Source organism: Mus caroli, unplaced genomic scaffold (genome assembly GCF_978045245.1).
Source record: "Mus caroli unplaced genomic scaffold, Mus_caroli_1 scaffold_10, whole genome shotgun sequence".
Classification (NCBI taxonomy): domain Eukaryota; kingdom Metazoa; phylum Chordata; class Mammalia; order Rodentia; family Muridae; genus Mus; species Mus caroli.
The window spans coordinates 81,989,832-82,006,608 of NW_028227265.1; the positions used below are offsets into that span (position 1 = coordinate 81,989,832).

The 16,777-nt window shown below is 41.3% G+C and overlaps 1 protein-coding gene across 8 annotated transcripts in view; it reads left to right on the forward strand.

Moving 5' to 3' along the window:
- Tenm3 (teneurin transmembrane protein 3) overlaps positions 1-16,777 on the forward strand; it is a 623,557-nt gene that overhangs the window by 550,560 nt on the left and 56,220 nt on the right. For 6 of the 8 annotated variants that reach the window (XM_029480774.2, XM_029480775.2, XM_085843954.1 and 3 more), the window contains 6 exons: positions 938-1,057; positions 1,601-1,862; positions 7,026-7,293; positions 8,558-8,701; positions 12,769-13,018; positions 13,658-13,678. In XM_029480774.2, coding sequence (XP_029336634.1) covers positions 938-1,057; positions 1,601-1,862; positions 7,026-7,293; positions 8,558-8,701; positions 12,769-13,018; positions 13,658-13,678 — 1,065 coding nt within the window. The remainder of the gene's footprint in view (positions 1-937; positions 1,058-1,600; positions 1,863-7,025; positions 7,294-8,557; positions 8,702-12,768; positions 13,019-13,657; positions 13,679-16,777) is intronic. The other 2 variants (XM_029480777.2, XM_085843953.1) reach the window with 1 other exon arrangement.

A 16,777-nucleotide genomic window follows, 5' to 3' on the forward strand; every position in this document is an offset into this window, starting at 1 on the left:
ATATGTGGGGTTTTTTTCCCCTTTTTTGCAAAATTCTTCATCAAACTTCCCATTTTGAGCATTTTTGACACTGTTCACATACTTTGTCAATTTCAATACCTGAGACTTAACAGGACACCCCGTTAAGGAGTCAATAAATCTTCATTTAACCAGCTGATTTTTTTTTGAGCCCAGTTGGAAACATTTCAGAAAGCATGATGAAAAGACCCCAAAAGGCAAAGAGAAGTGCACTTCTTCTTTTTTTTTTTGTTAAAGCTGGGCTCACTAAATAATTATGAATTAATGTAATGGAGCTGCTAACGGCATGGCAGTAAGGTTGCATAAGCTGTTTGACTGGTGTTTTACAGAGCGGTAATGACCTGAAAATCAACCAGAAACTGAAAGCAGGTGTCTCGCGTCTCGCTGAGCAGAGGCAGATGATTTACGCAGAACTCCTGGGTCTGCAGTCATTGACGGCAATCATGCACCGAGCCCCAGCAGCAGCTTAGAAGCTGCTGCACACGTGTTTCTCATTGCCCACTTAAATCTTGTACTTTGTGGTCCCAGCAGATTTACAGATTGCCCCGGAATTCATTGGAAAGGATACTTTTCTTCTAGAAGTCATATATATGCCATATGGGGGGGGGGCGGGAAGAGAATCACTTATAATTTTTAAAATTACTAGTCTTGATAATGCTCCAAAATAAATAGATTGCAGCAAATTAAAACTCGGGGTGAACACCAGGCATTTAGAAAAATAAATTACACTGAATTTAAAGGAAGACGGTCTCGGGGCTATTTCAGATCTGCTTTTTTTTCTTTTTTTTCTTTTCTTTTTTTTTTGATAGCTCTTGATTGTTTATGATATTTTTACCTTTGGCTTGACTTCTCTATAAATCATGATAATGTTGGCCAGGGAAGACAGAGATTCATTCAGTCTCTTGTACTTTTCCCACAGCCTTGCGTCCGTCATCAGAGGCCAAGTACTAACAGCTGATGGAACCCCACTTATTGGCGTCAACGTGTCGTTTTTACACTACTCAGAATATGGGTATACCATTACCCGCCAGGATGGAATGTGAGTCTGCTGCATCCTGCTGTCTCCATGGGACGGATTCTCAGCATGAGGCTGGGCGTCCACCCATCACCCGTCTTGTTGTATTGTCTTTTTTAATAGAAAGGCAACAACTCTCAGACTCTAAAAACCCAGGACAGTGCAGGAAGCAGAGACTGAGAGTCATGTATTCATTTGCCATAAAAGTTCATCCCGTTTTCTGAGGCGTGATAGAATACTGTGGTCCTGTCAGAGAATGTTTTTTGTCTTTGAAGAATTGTGTTGAATATTTATTGGAGATGTTTCTTACTGTCTGCAACTGAGTTTAGATGGTTCCAAAGAATAGATAGGAAGTTAGGGAAAGGCAAATAGACGGCTCGGTGACTAGAGAAAGGACGGTTAAATGCTTGCTATGTAATTCCACTTGAGCAGAGATGGAAACTATTTCATATCAAAATTAGGAGGAAAGATTATTTGTGAATCATTTTAACTTGAGGAAAGCATTGGTCATTGTAAGGTGGCGGCTCACTAACTTAGTCATACTAAGTGCATCTTGTCCGTTCTTAGGTTTGACTTGGTGGCAAATGGTGGCGCTTCTCTGACTTTGGTATTCGAGCGTTCCCCGTTCCTCACACAGTACCACACTGTGTGGATTCCCTGGAATGTCTTTTATGTGATGGATACCCTTGTCATGAAGAAAGAGGAGAACGACATTCCCAGCTGTGACCTCAGTGGCTTTGTGAGGCCAAGTCCCATCATTGTGTCATCACCGTTATCCACCTTCTTCAGGTCTTCCCCTGAGGACAGCCCCATCATCCCCGAGACACAGGTAAGCTGTTACAGCGGGCGGGCAGCATCATCACATGGGAGCATCTCCAGTCGTGGCTTGCAAAGAATAATCTTCAACACTTCCAGGATTCTGGTGCCATCCTACTTCTGTAACATGTGATGTGTGTCCTAGAGTGAAAAAACATATCTTGGAAAAGGTGACTTGACAAGAAACATTAACTTTCTAAAGGTGTTATCTAAAAAACTTAGTTATCACATTTTAAAGTCTAATAATTTATCTCTTAATGCTCTAGTCTCCATGGGAATAAACTGTCTAACTTTTAAAGAACCAGTCATGTTAAATATTCAATTTATCTACTGAAACACCTAGAGGTGGTTTCCTTCCCCTGTGTCTGAAATAACTTTCAGATCTTAAAGGCAGGGCATTAGGTACAACAGTAATGAATGTTCTTCTGAAATGCAGAGTAAGACGATGTGGTTCAAAACCAGGCCAATGGTGCAGGCCTGTAACTCCAGATATTCAGGAGGCTGAGCTTGGAGCGTTTCAGGTTCAAGGCTTTCCCAGGCTACGGAATGAATTCAAAGCCACCTTTGGACAACCTAGTGAGACCTTGTTTCAAAATAAAAAGTAGATGGGGCCAGAGAGATGCCTCAGCTGCTAAAGAGCATTAGCTGTTCTCCCTGTGACCCAGAATTCAGTTTCCAGCAGCCATGTCAGTAGTAAAGGGGGCTGGGAACATTGCTCGTTGATAAAGAACTTGCCTAGCATGTGTGATTCTTAGGTTCAATCCTCAGTACCACATCAATAAAAATAATAACAATAATAATAATAATAGGTTTAATCTCAGTACTATAATAATAATAATACTAACAGCAACAATAATAAATAATAGCATAATCTTTAAAGTGCAAACACACACACCAGCATTGTCACATTCATTCATCAAGCATGTTTGAAGTGCTTGTTCTATAGCAGTCATAAGTGGGGACCAGTGGTAAAGCAGTCAGAGTACTTGGTCTCTGCGAGCTTAACAACCAAAGAGGGAAGAAACTGAACCCTTAATACGCTTCAACTTAGGATAAGGCTTGTTAGACATCCGAAGCAGGGTAAAGTGGGTGGAAGTGGGAATCCTATATTGTGTTAGCTGGAAGAGATCTCTCTGCCAAGGCGGCACTGGTCAGTGGATACGTTGCAGGTGAGTCCAGGGTGTGGTTGACATTAAGGGTAGGAATCTTGGGGGTCTGGCTCACAGATGCACTTGTAACATGGATGAGGTGAGGAAGTGCAGACAGAGATGGCAAGAGGCTAGACAGAGACGTAGAGGTTATAAAAAGGCTCTCCTGGCAGACACTCTGTGGAAATGACATTATGGAGATTTTAACATCCAAGTCAACTCTGAGGGGATGCTTGGGAACTTCACTGTGATTCGATTTGATACTTCCTTCTCCGGGTCCACCTGGTAACTCATAACTTCTTAGTTCTATAATAGCCTTACTCAGAAGCAATATCTGTCCAGAGGTTGACAGATTTCTAGCGAGATCTACCCACAGCAATGTGTTTCAAATAAGCAACAAGTCCATGAATGGATGTAGTCTTTTTGCAAGTCATTCACACAGTAGGTGTGATGTACGGAGTACCCAAGGAGGATTTAAAGACGACCAGGACACAAACCCTGTCACTATAGTGCAGTAAATATCTGAATGAACAGTGGCAAGTTCAAGACAGAGGGCAGTCCCTGAGTAAGCCAGAAGCAGCACTGCTGAGGGGACTATCTCCACAGAGTGATGAGACTGGAGAGAGAAGAGGGTAGCAGTCATGTGGAGAAATGAGTGACAGCAGCATAGTAGCCAACGACATGGATAGAAATTGGTGGGATGGATCATTGAGCAAAGCTGACAGCCTGCATTTGATCCCCAACACCCACCTGGCAGAAGAAAAGAACCAACTCCCTGAGATCGTCCCCCAACCTGCATTCACAACCCACCCACCCCACCCAGACAGGAGATAAATGGGTAAATGTAAAACAGGTCACCATCATCATCACCATCATCATCATCAAAAACAGGACAAGAATTTAAATAAGAGAGGAAAGAGACAGAAGAAAAGTCCCAGTCTGAAGGAACTTTGAACTCCTTAGGCAGTATGGAAGCAAGGATCTGGCTAATCCAAGGCACAAGATAGCTGACAGGAGACAGAAGTCGTGAGCAGACTCCTGTTGGCTTTATTTGCATGTCTGTGTGGCCAGAGCTCAGGTAGCAGGTGCGCTTAGCTATGAAAAAGGGCAGAAATAGCATCAAGGAAACAGTAGACAGATACAGAGGGTCAAACTGTGCGTGTAGCTTCTGAGTGCTTAAAGCATCCAGATTGGAGCTCACAAATGATGTAGCTGGTGCAAGTGGGCTTAAGGATATATCTTCCCCGTTTTGGCAGGATTTATATTTCCTAAGTAATAAAATATGACACGGTAAAGTTCAATTACATAGGAGAAATGCACACTCTAATGAACTAAATTACAGATATTTGTTCCATGGAAGTAGGTTAATGATGACAGAGACAATAATCGGTTATTAAAATTAAGAATAACATGATATTTTGAAATAGAGTAGTAAGTCCTAGCAGGTCACAGGAAGTGGTTATTAATCAATTCCCTTGCAAGTAGGAAGACTATCAAATGTATGGGAAATTATTTTGAAAGGAAATTAAGAGGAAATATGTTGTATTTTTCTGGGCCACTCATGATGCAGAAGTCTGTTTTTCAAACGAATGCATTAACATTTCATCCTATCACAACTTTAGGTTGTCTGCTCTCCATCCTGTCCCCTTATAAAAGGTCCATCAGCATTAGATCCCCTGATTTTCTTAGGAGTAGGGGGGCTTCAAAGAGTTTCTGAGTAGATGGAGTGGAAACTAGAAAAGCTTAGTGTGTTCATAAACGGTCTTCCTCAAGATGCCTCAAGGACTGAATCCAATTGGCAGATTTAATGCAGACCTTGGCTGTGTTAACCTGACACTTTAGAGTTGTGCCTTTATGGTCTGTTACCTCACCTCTCTTCCTCTTTGTGCCAGCTGCTGCCTTACAGACCCAAGTGGGAGTTACTTTAGTCCGTTCCTTTGTGCCAACTTGCAGCTGTGTGTTTGTTTATACAGTCAAATAGCCATGACCACAAGCCTAGAATTTGACTTCAGAAATTCAAATGGGGAGATGGATGGCAAATCCGGGTCCACCATTCCTCGATGTGTTGCACGAGAGGTGTAGGGGACACGGAGCCTCTATTCCAATATTTTTATCTCAGGAAAGGCAGTCATTCATGACTAAGTGATTAGTGTATATATTGATATATACTAGCATTTAGGAATGCCATCTCTCACGTGAAGGGACCCATGGCTCCAGTCGCATAATGTGTAGCAGAGGATGGCCTTGTCAGTCATCAATGAGAGGAGAGATTCTTGGTCCTGTGAAGGCTTGATGTCCCAGTGTAGGGGAATACCAGGACAGGGAAGCAAGAGTGGGTGGGTTGGTGAGCAGTGGGAGAGAAATGGGATAGGGGGTTTTCGGATGGAAAACCAGGAAAGTAGATAACATCTGAAATGTAAATAAAGAAAATATCTAATATTAAAACACAAAAGGAATGCCATCTCGTTCGTAGTAGAATTTGTTGGTCTCAGCCAAGGTTCTTTGTTTGAATTCCATATGTGGCGTCTTAGTGAGGGTTCACTGCTGTGAGCAGACACCATGACCAACACAACTCTTAGTGAGGGTTTACTGCTGTGAGCAGACACCATGACCAACACAACTCTTAGTGAGGGTTTACTGCTGTGAGCAGACACCGTGACCAACACAACTCTTAGTGAGGGTTTACTGCTGTGAGCAGACACCATGACCAACACAACTCTTACAAGGACAACATTTCATTGGGGCTGGCTTACAGGTTTAGAGGTTCAGTCCATTATCATCAAGGTAGGAACATGGCAGCATCCAGGCAGGCATGATGCAGGAAGAACTGAGAGTTCTACATCTTCATCTGAAGGCTGTTAGTGGAAGACTGACTTCCAGGCAGCTAGGATGAGGGTCTTAAAGCCCATACCCACAATGACACGCCTACTCCACCAAGGCCACGCCTACTCCTTCTAATAGTGCCACTCCTGGGCTGAGCACATACAAACCAGCACAGTATTCGTCTGCTGAAGAAAGAAGCATTTTTAGTGGTGAGATAGGCACAAGTTCTTAACAAAGGCAGCCTTACACATTACAGTACACATGATAAACCTACAGAGATCTACTGTTAGTTATGAAACTAATAAGAACATTAGGAGAAAGAATTACTTGGAAAATGCTTTAAATTTTTTTTATATACTCCCCAATGTATTTCAAAATGGTTAGATTACAATTTGGATATATGGTATCTTTCACCCCCATAAATTTGTTACCTTCCATTGAGCTGTTCACATGGGCAGCTAAGCATAGGGTTAAAATGCATGTGATGTATCATTAAGGCAGCCTTACATGGATAAAAGTCGCTTTTTGCAGTCAGAAATCAGAAATATGTTTTATCTTACATGTGCATTGTAGTTACTCTCTGGGAGAATAATGCACATGGCTCTAAGACATTAGCTCACTTACCATATTATTAAAACTCAGTGGTTTTAATGCAGTTCATTGTGGTTCAATATGTAATTATAAGGATACGCTGTTGTTACATTACCTCCCAACATGTGTCTGAAATCAGCTACAGTTTAACCCAGATGCATCTGTGCTCCTCGCTGTCATTCCTATCTTTCCAACAGTGACCCAGGTAAGCTAATGAGGCCATAGACTTACTTAGGCTTAGCCTCTAAGGGACCAGCTAATGACACATCTCTGCTCTGAGGTGACCACTGTACAAATGTCAGCTCTCTTCTCCAAGTGACCGGAATAGAAGATGCATTAGTCAAAATCTACTGTAACTAAAGATCTCCAAGTCAGGGTACAACAGTTGAAGGATGTGATTAACTCTGCATAAATCACAAGAAGCTTTCTGGAAGAGAGCATTAGGCTGGTAGTGGCATTGTTTTGGAATGATTTGGAAACAGCTCAGATGTTACTTGTGAATAGCAAGCCTGCTGTGTCTTATTTTAGGTGCTCTGCTGGGTCCTGCTCACTGTATCTTCTTGAGTTAGGCATCCACGATCCCAGTTAAGAGCTTGTGCTTTTCTCAAACGTAGGTCCTGCATGAAGAAACCACAATTCCAGGAACAGATTTGAAACTTTCCTACCTGAGTTCCAGAGCGGCAGGGTACAAATCAGTTCTTAAGATCACCATGACCCAGGCCGTCATACCGTTTAACCTCATGAAGGTCCATCTGATGGTGGCTGTGGTTGGGAGACTCTTCCAGAAGTGGTTTCCTGCCTCGCCAAACTTGGCCTACACGTTCATCTGGGATAAGACGGACGCATATAATCAGAAAGTCTACGGCCTGTCAGAGGCAGTTGGTAAGTTTCATGAATATCCCATCCCCTCTGCACTGAAGAAAAAAACATGGAGTCAAGTCAGAATTATAAAGAAATTATCAGGAATCTATAGCAAGTTAAGTGAGATAAGCAAATTTGGTAGCTGCAATTTCATCTAGGGAAGTCACAGCCCGGTTGTGTTTGATCCACCATGGAGGAAGGAATGTATTGCATAGGAGGAGAGGACGCTATTGCATTAGCGTTTCCATGGAGCCAGCTTTCAAATCTCAGGATCCTGTGTCCTTTCTCCTGGTTACTGTTTTCACCTTCCTTCCTTCCTTCCTTCCTTCCTTCCTTCCTTCCTTCCTTTCTTTCTTTCTTTCTTTCTTTCTTTCTTTCTTTCTTTCTTTCTTTTCCTGCAGTAGCCTTTTCTATGTATTCTCCTCCTCCCTTTATGACCTGACCTCTGTAGCTTTTATCATCATTTTGATGTTTGCTGTATGTGACCATGAGAGGGTTTCGATCGAAATGTTTAGCAGAAGCCTTAACAAAATTGGGATCCAAGAATTATTTCAGCTCCTCTGCTCAGAGGGCCATTGGGAGGACAATAGGGAAACACCAAGTCACTTGTTTCGCTGAATGACTGGGCATCAGAGCAGGACATGTCAAGTGTAGCTTCAAGCTCTGGCCAGGACATCAACAACTAAAAGAAACCTTTAGTTGGATATTATAGCTTCGACTTTACTTGAAAGTAGCTTTTTGGGGGTTCTTCAAAAAAAGTATGTAATTTAGATTTTAATTGGTAACTCACCAGTCAGTTGCCAATCCTTGGTTCACGGTGAACTCTTATAAAGTTTTTTTAATTGTGACTTGGTAATAATTCACAATTAATGTGTAAATACCTACCATAAATATTTTCCATAGTGAAAGTTCTTAAGAACTAAACAGTTTGGATTATTTACAGAACTAATTATTTTTTGTTGGTTTTGTTTAACTCAAATGTGCTACTAACTTGTTATAGCTAGTTAACTAGTTTCCCAATCTGAACTTAATATTGTCTAAGAATCCCTTGTAAGACTAATGGTGATGGTGGGCTTGATGTCTATAAAATCAGTATAAGATAGCATTTGGAGTTGTTTGGTTTTACCTCCCATATGCTCAAATCTCCATACATAAAAACGAACTGCTTAATAAATGAGGAGACCTATTAACTCAGAGCATGAATGTGAGTTTCCCTCCAAGTCATAAAACAACTTCCTATTCCTGTCCGGCTGAGAGGATGAGCTGTGGTTTGCCTCACTTCCAGTGTCCGTCGGATACGAGTATGAGTCGTGCTTGGACCTGACTCTGTGGGAAAAGAGGACTGCCGTTTTGCAAGGCTACGAGTTGGATGCCTCGAACATGGGCGGCTGGACGTTGGACAAGCACCATGTACTGGACGTTCAGAACGGTAGGTTCTTGCTCACAATTACAGTTGCCCATCCTCACTCTGATGATGCTACCACAGCTTTTTATCCTCTGAACACCATAGGATTGGAATTAGTAGAGCAAAATAATGATAAAGAGATTATTGGAAGACCATAAAAGCCTTGGAATTATGTGATTCTCCTACTGAATTTTACAGTGTCCCTGTGGTGGTTGTTACAGTACTTTCCCCAGTGGAGAGTAAATCCCCTGACTTTGGTAAAATTGCTCTGTCTGTATGAATGAATCCCTACAAATTCATCTGTGAGTGCCCAATTCTACACAGCAGTGTGTGCCAAAAAAAAGGGGGGGGGGAGGGAGTGGCTTTAGAGAGAGCTACCAAAACTGGCAGCAGTGTGATTTATCGTAAGCCAAGATAAAAATCCACGGGACTTTACCAAGAGATTTCCAGTAGATTCTTGACAATTAATCTGTCCAAGTGTCTCGTTGTGTCTCCCCGCAACAAGTTCTGTATTGAAAAAGAAAAAGGAAAGGAAAAAAAATCTCTTACTCAAAAATACTGTAGCTTGATTCTGTGAATATGAGGAGAAATATAAATGAATAATTTGAGAGAAAAAGTAAAAGACCTGACATCACAAACCAAACTGCAGAGTATGAGCCTTCCCCTCACGCACAAACTGGCTCCGGTGGGAAGGAATTCCGTTGCCCCTACCGTGTTTCCAACATTCTATTCTCATGCTTACCCATGCTTCCACATCAGAGCACCCAAAGATGCTCAGTTATAAATCAGGGTCATAAGGCTACGAGCTCTAACCGGTCTTAAGTCTTCTCACACTGACAGTCTCTGCTATCAGGAATAGCTAGAGGAAATGTCCCGTGTTTACTCAGTAGCATCCCTTTTGACTTTTGGGAAGATTTAGAATGTTGAATTGAGACGGTCACACCATTAAATGCTCATGATAGATGGTCACATTTGGAGTGATGTTTCTTCGATGTTTGTTCTGTCTTTGAAAATAAGAGTATTGGGAAGCTATATCTTGGCTTTCCAAGTATACTGGGTCACCATTTCCAAGTCAGTATTTGAAAATGCCCTTGCCTTGCCGAGAGGAGATAGCAAAGGATAAAAGTAGATCACCCAAGAAGAAAAATAAAGCAGAAATAACTACTCCTCACGCCTTTACCAGTTTAAGTGTTTAGCTCTCTTCCTTTCCCGTGTATCCTGGTCATTCCAGAAGGCTGGGAACAGAACCCATTTCGAGCACCACACAGCACATACATTATAAATGCAGGGGTGTAACTTGTGTGCGAGAGTGGTTGGCTAGCGTGCACAAAGCCCTGCGTTGTATCCACATCAGCACGTAAACAAGGCTTGGTGGCACACCCCTGCAATTCTAGTTCTTGGGAAGAGGCGAAGGCAGGAGGAGCAGAGGATCAGGACCGTCCTTGGCTACTTAGACAGCTTGGCGTTATCGAGAAAACTTGAAAAAAAGAAGAAAACGGGACTCCCAACCAGGGAGAACATGCCATATGTTAACTCCCAACTTCCCTTGAGCCATCAGTGTTGCTTGAAATGGTAGTGAGCTCAGTCTGTCCTGTGAGTAACACTAAGCTGAATCGTGGTCATTCAAAATGCATAGGCATGTGCCAACCATGCTTGGAGCTGCTCCTGTTTAAATTATTTAAAATTGTATTTCATATATTTTCTACGTCTTCCCATATCCCTGCATGAGTCCTTCACAAACCTTGGGGAACACTGTCCTAGGTTTGTTTTAGTGATCGTGAAAATACAGTGTAAAATGCCTAACCAGTTGGCAACAAGATTCCTTCAAGGGACTGTAAAGCCATAGGGAGAACATAGGCATCCAACCCCAGCAGGACTCCAGAGACTCAACACTATTCGCTTACTCGATAATAGCGTTCAGAAAGATTAGCAAATATATAATATTGTATGCGGTTAAACAATATAAATATATAAAAACATGCATATTCTAAACAAGAATAATATATAGGAGGTGTTTTATTAAAGTACCAGGTCAGATTTATAAAGTGAACTGCCAAATTTTCTGTCTTTCAAAAACCTGTTTTGTTCTAAAATCTGTTACTTTAAAATGTGAGGTCACCTAAGTCCCGTGGTGAACTGATGGCAATTTCCAATTGTATCCAAGAACAGTCTGACAAGTGGTAACTGTCCAAAGTGACACGTGTCTAATTGAATAAACAAAGTGATTGGTAACTGTGTCAAGCCGGATGAGTTATAGATAGAGACAAAGGAGACACAGACCGAGGGGCCACAGGTGTTTGTGCAAGCCTCCTGGAACAGGGAAACAAACCGGACAATGCTAACCCTTTTGCTGTGCTGAACTGGAGGAGAAAGGAAGGACCAGTCATCCGAAGCAGTTGCATAAATCAGATGCAGGAGAACACTAGTCTGACTCAGGGCTCTCTTCCCATAAAAAATGCAGAACCAACTCTCCCAGGAAATTATACTTCCATAATTGTCAAATAATGTAATCACAGAAAGAAGAAATCTTAGGTATCATCCGTGTCGTCTTTGAATATTCAAGGCAAAAAGCATCTCATCTCTTGTTATGATCCAGGCTTATTTAAATTATTTTCCCTTAAATTTGAATAAACCTGTTTTATCATCCCTGATTTCTTTATGTAAATTGGCCATGATTATTACATCACCTAAATAGCAAGGCATTAAAAAAAAAATAGTAATCACAAAGTGCGCCTAAAATGTACTGAGCTATAAGGGGAACGCAATTATTCTGATCACTTCTTCACTTTCAGATTATCCCAAAGTGGAGGAAAAATCATGGTCTCGAGTTTTCTGTTTGTACCTTCCGCAAGATTATTCTTTTAACGGTCTGTCTGCTACGAAGCATGGTCATTAGCTCTGAGAACTACCTTGAAGCGTAGAAAGCCCAATAAATACAATACACACTGCTCTAAAGTCAGAGCAGCAAGTGGTTTATACAGATAATAATACAGTGAGGAGTATCATAAAATATTCATGTGACAGGAGCAGCTGACAAGCCAGTGGATAACAGACTCAAGCCATTGATCTGCACGTGGTAACAACAGAGTGAACCAAAAATTAAATCCCAATTCAAATCTAGCTTCTTACTAGGAAAATATTGAATATTCCTTGGGAATTTTTTGGTCTCACATTTTCAGCAAAGCCCACTAATGAGCAGACTGGTGTTTTTATCTTTGTAAAATTATTGACACTTTCAGACCTTAAAGCAGAGTTCAGTTTGAATAACGAATTTGCTTTCTGCATCAGTTTCATTGTGCATGTGTGTGTGTGTGTGTGTGTGTGTGTGTGTGTGTGTGTGTGTAATTTACATCACATAAATGTGAACCATACCATTGGCAGTATGGTGGAGTTAAAAATAGGCCTCCATAGGCCAGGGTTCTGGCTCAGTGATACATTGTAGTCTTGCTCTCAGGGTGCCTATAAATAAATACTTTCTAACTGTGTTTCCATAAAGTACTTTTTATCTTTAAAAAAACTCATTGTAAATTCATAAGAAACTCATAATCCCAGGGTACATTTTATTAATCAGGTTAATTTGTAATATTTTCCACATTGATTAACAATTAGACAAACTTTCTGTTCCCTAAAGAATATTATGTAGAGCATGGCTCTCAAACTCGGTTGCACATTAAGATCACCTGGAGAGTTTTTAAAAATCTAAACGCTAAGGCTGCACCCAGACCAATTAAATCAGAATCTCTTGAGGTAAGGACCAGCCCTCAGTATTTGTTACAGCATTCCAGACTGTTCCTCGTGTAGCCAAGATTGAGAATCACTGGTATTAAGGGTTGGGGTTTTGAATTCCTCTTCTTAGCCGTTTGTTCCTCTCCAGTCTTTCCCTTCATAACAAATAGTCCTTTTGAAATGTACCATAATGTGGTTTGTCATGTGATATCTTATATTAGGTTGTAGATAGAGGTATTTTCATAAGAACTGTAAAGTTTCTAGTTCTAGGTCAGAAAGGCCCCCGCACTGTGCTAAGATTTCTAGGGGACCTGTTTGCTTTTTGTCGCCCACTTTCATCAAAGGAAACATGAACTGTCTTTCAGGTATACTATACAAAGGAAATGGAGAAAATCAGTTCATCTCTCAGCAGCCTCCGGTGGTCAGCAGCATCATGGGTAATGGTCGGAGGCGTAGCATCTCATGCCCAAGTTGCAATGGTCAAGCTGACGGGAACAAGCTCCTGGCACCAGTGGCGCTTGCCTGTGGGATCGACGGCAGTCTATACGTAGGGGATTTCAATTATGTCCGGCGGATATTCCCATCTGGGAATGTGACAAGCGTTTTAGAACTAAGGTATGTCTCTCCTCTATTGGGGTCCTTCTTCAGAGACAATCATCATACCCTTAAAAATGAAGTCAGATGTGATACACTGATTTATTTATTTAAGCGTACACCCTACCGTTTTTAAAACTCCCTCTAGAAAGAACTTAGTCCTTAAGTGGAGATAGAAGGTCAGCAATATACAGAAAGCAGTCTGCTACGGAAAACAGCTTACTCATCCTCCCAGTGGTCTTTCTATGAACTGGAAGGTAAAGCCACATGTATTTTTAATCATTTCAGTTTTCCATAGGATAAATACGCAGCACAGGATACAGGAATCCATCTTTATTTCACAGTGGCTGAACCGAGGTGTGATAATAGAAAATGAACAGGAATGCTGGACATTCCGTTGGGTCAGCCCGTTCATTAGCCGGGATGCAGATAGTAAAAACAGCATGCCTTTGTCATGATTTAAGTGTGATTGTCAGAATCCACCAGCAGCCCTGACAGCAGTTTGATAAGATTTTGCCTACAAAGTTCATTACCAGTGTTTTCTCAGCTTGCAATTTTCCATACAAGTAATTAAAGCCCACTATTGATCTCATTATATTTCAGAAGCCTTTTCTAACTCTGCTTTCTTTGTCTACCTTTCTTTTATCTGCTTCCACCAAGAAATAAAGATTTTAGACATAGGTAAGCACCCTGCTTAAAGGTTCTTGCATATTTTCCAATGTCCTTTTTTATGTTTCAATGTGACTCTCTGAAATTGTTTTTTAATAACACCATCTTAAGAGGAAACTCAGAATCACAGAACATCTAAGGAATTAAAACTGCCTAATTGGACAATTACATAACTTACTGCAAAATATATTGTGTGATAGAATTTTAGAAATTATTTTCAAGTTGGTTCATTTTTTTTTAGAAAAGTCTTGTCACAGAGAATTCCAATGTTCAGTTACTGACTTAATGTAACCTAAGCCTTCTGAAACAGAACGAAATTTGAAACACAGCAAAGTTTGAAGAAGTAGGATAATTTGACCAGTACCCAGGACAGATCATGTCTTATTGGGCACAAAGCTGTTTCGGTTTGGGAAACAATTTGAGAAAAATAATCTGAAAATATTGTACTATGCTAAAATTTTTGTTTGTTTGTTTGTTGTTTTGAGACAGGGTTTCTCTATATTCCTGGCTGTCCTTGAACTAACTCTGTAGCTCAGGCTGGCCTCACTCAGAAAGATGCCTGCCTCTGCCTCCCTAGTGCTGGGATTAAAGGCATGCACCACTACCACCTGGCAAATTTTATAAACTTAAATATCTGTCTGATCAATATGAACATACTGCTGAGCTTGGAAAGGTTTCCTCCTCTATATCACTCCCTATGTTCTTCTTGGCCTGTAATTTCTAATTTTCCCAAATTAGAAGAGTTACTAGGTTCAAGAAGCAATGGAGGGTTTTTTTGGGGGGGTTGTTGTTGTTGATGTTTTGGTTTTTTTGGTATGTGTGTGTGTCATTATTATGAGGAAAAAGGCTCTCTTCAAAGCTAAAGATGAATACAGAGTACCGTCAGCCCAAAAGTTTTCATATCTCATTGATGTGTATGCTTGCCTGAAGAGGTTACATACAGTGAAACCTTGTCAGAATACTTTTCTAGCAGCCACTCTTTAAAGACAGGAGGGAAAAATACAGAAGCAGCTTTAAAGTGCTTTAAACAAAAGCTAGTCAAAGCCAGGGTTAGACATGCCAGATCTAGTTTGACCATTAAAATATCTAATATATTAAAAAGGCAGTGATATTTTACATCAGATATCTTAGATGAGTAGGTCAATATAACTCACTGAAACCATTGTAGAGACTGACAACTAGCGAAAAGTGGTGTCCTGCCGACAGATATAACTGTTGCAGATCAGAATACCCAGGCATGGTCCCAGGACCCTTCCCTAAGATTCTGTATTGATCTTACACTTTCAACTAAATGGCCCAGTCCACATGCTAAAGATTAACACCGAATCTCCCCTGAACGCCGAGCATACTTTGAGAAGCCAAGGCAGAATATCAACACTTTTCTGCTTGTTTTCTCAGTAGCTATGGAAAGAAGAGGAAAGACAGACAGCGAGCGGCATGTGAATACGCTGCAGGCGATACAGAAAAGACTAGGAAAGCCTGCCTTTTAACAAGCTGGCCCATTAGATGCCAGGCACCGAGCCAGATGCTTTTTGTATGTTATTAGAGAGCCGCACAGTAATCCCTCAGGTTACACATGAGGTAATGGAGGCTGGAAGGCATTACATCCCATCCCAGGATACACAACTAAGAAACGTGAAGCAGAGATTTGAACCCCTCTCGTGTGCATGTTCTTTCCCCTGTACCATTTTTAATATGTTCCCCATGGCTAGGATTCTATAGGGAGACTTCCTACAAATGCACAAAAGCCTAGACTTATTCCACAGTCATTTGCAAGTTACCTACATCTGTCATCTCTGAAAAGAGACTCTCTGTTTGGACTTGTGTTGTTATACATACGGTCATAGAATATGAAGTCAATCATGGCACTAGGCTATGACACTTCCTGTATTCCCCTTCGCCTAGTCCTCTGTCACTTCCTCTGTGTGTCATCCTGACCACATTTGAGCTACTACGTTTCCTTTCTATGCCACCCAGGCAGGACCTTTGGGTTGTGAATTGCCACTCATGAACATTAAAACTAACAGTATTAAATAATTGGTCCCCACATGCCAGATGCTTTGAGGAATGGTAATAATCTAAGACAAAGCTCTCAGACAAGCTCACATATAATAACAAACTAGACATATGTGTAACCAATTGACATTATCAGTATTATTTTTTTAACGTGGCATGACGTATACAACTATCCTGTGAACATGGTTCTTGGCAGAAAACAAAACTAGGTAATCCCGGCATAGTAAGGAAGTTTCCAGAAAGTGTTGATATTTGAGCTAGATCTAAAAATAAAATCTGTTTGATCAGAAGCAAGAAGAAAGACATTCACAGGACGGGAAAATGGTAGAGAGTAAATAAAGATACTGGGGTCTGAGACAAAGTAAGCAAGATATTCCAAGAGTTGCCAGACCTGCCCAAATAAAGCAGGAATTTGTGTGGGTAGCAGGGTGAAGCTAGTTAGGGTTGGCTGGCTGAGGGCCTCTTTGAGCTCGCTGAAAATAAATGGCTCAGAGTGGGGAGATAGTTTAGGGTCATGAACAAGTGGCATGTTCAGAATGACCTTTTAGGAATATTCATGTGTGTGGTAAGATCACTCAGGAAGTTGATGCCCCAGACCATGAGTGTCAGCATACCTAAGAGAAGGCTTAGCGGTGAAGTCAGCCTTAGGAAGCCTAACAGTGGAGAGGTTGTACCTTCTGTGTAGTTAGAAAGATGAGAGAGAGCCTCACCCAGGGGCACTTGCCTCCAACCCCAGCACTTGGGAGGCTGAGGCACCAGATCAGATCACTGTAAATTTACAGCCACCAATGCCTACAAAGAGAGCAGAAGAAAGGAAAAGCCAAAGTGTAGGAAAATGTACAAAATAGATAACAACATCATAGATGAGATTAATGTGTGTTTAATAACTATCTGAAATGACCTGAGAAAGATCATATTTAAATTCATTAGAGCTTCCTTATTTTTATAATATTATTTCCAAGCCCAGGGACACAGGCCTGTAATCCCAGGAGGTGGAGTCCGGAGCAGCACAAGTTTAAGGTCAGCCTGGGTCAGTCACTGAGGCCCCCTCAGAGGTAAAAATGGATAAAAGGCTTGGGGGTGGCTCAGCAGAAG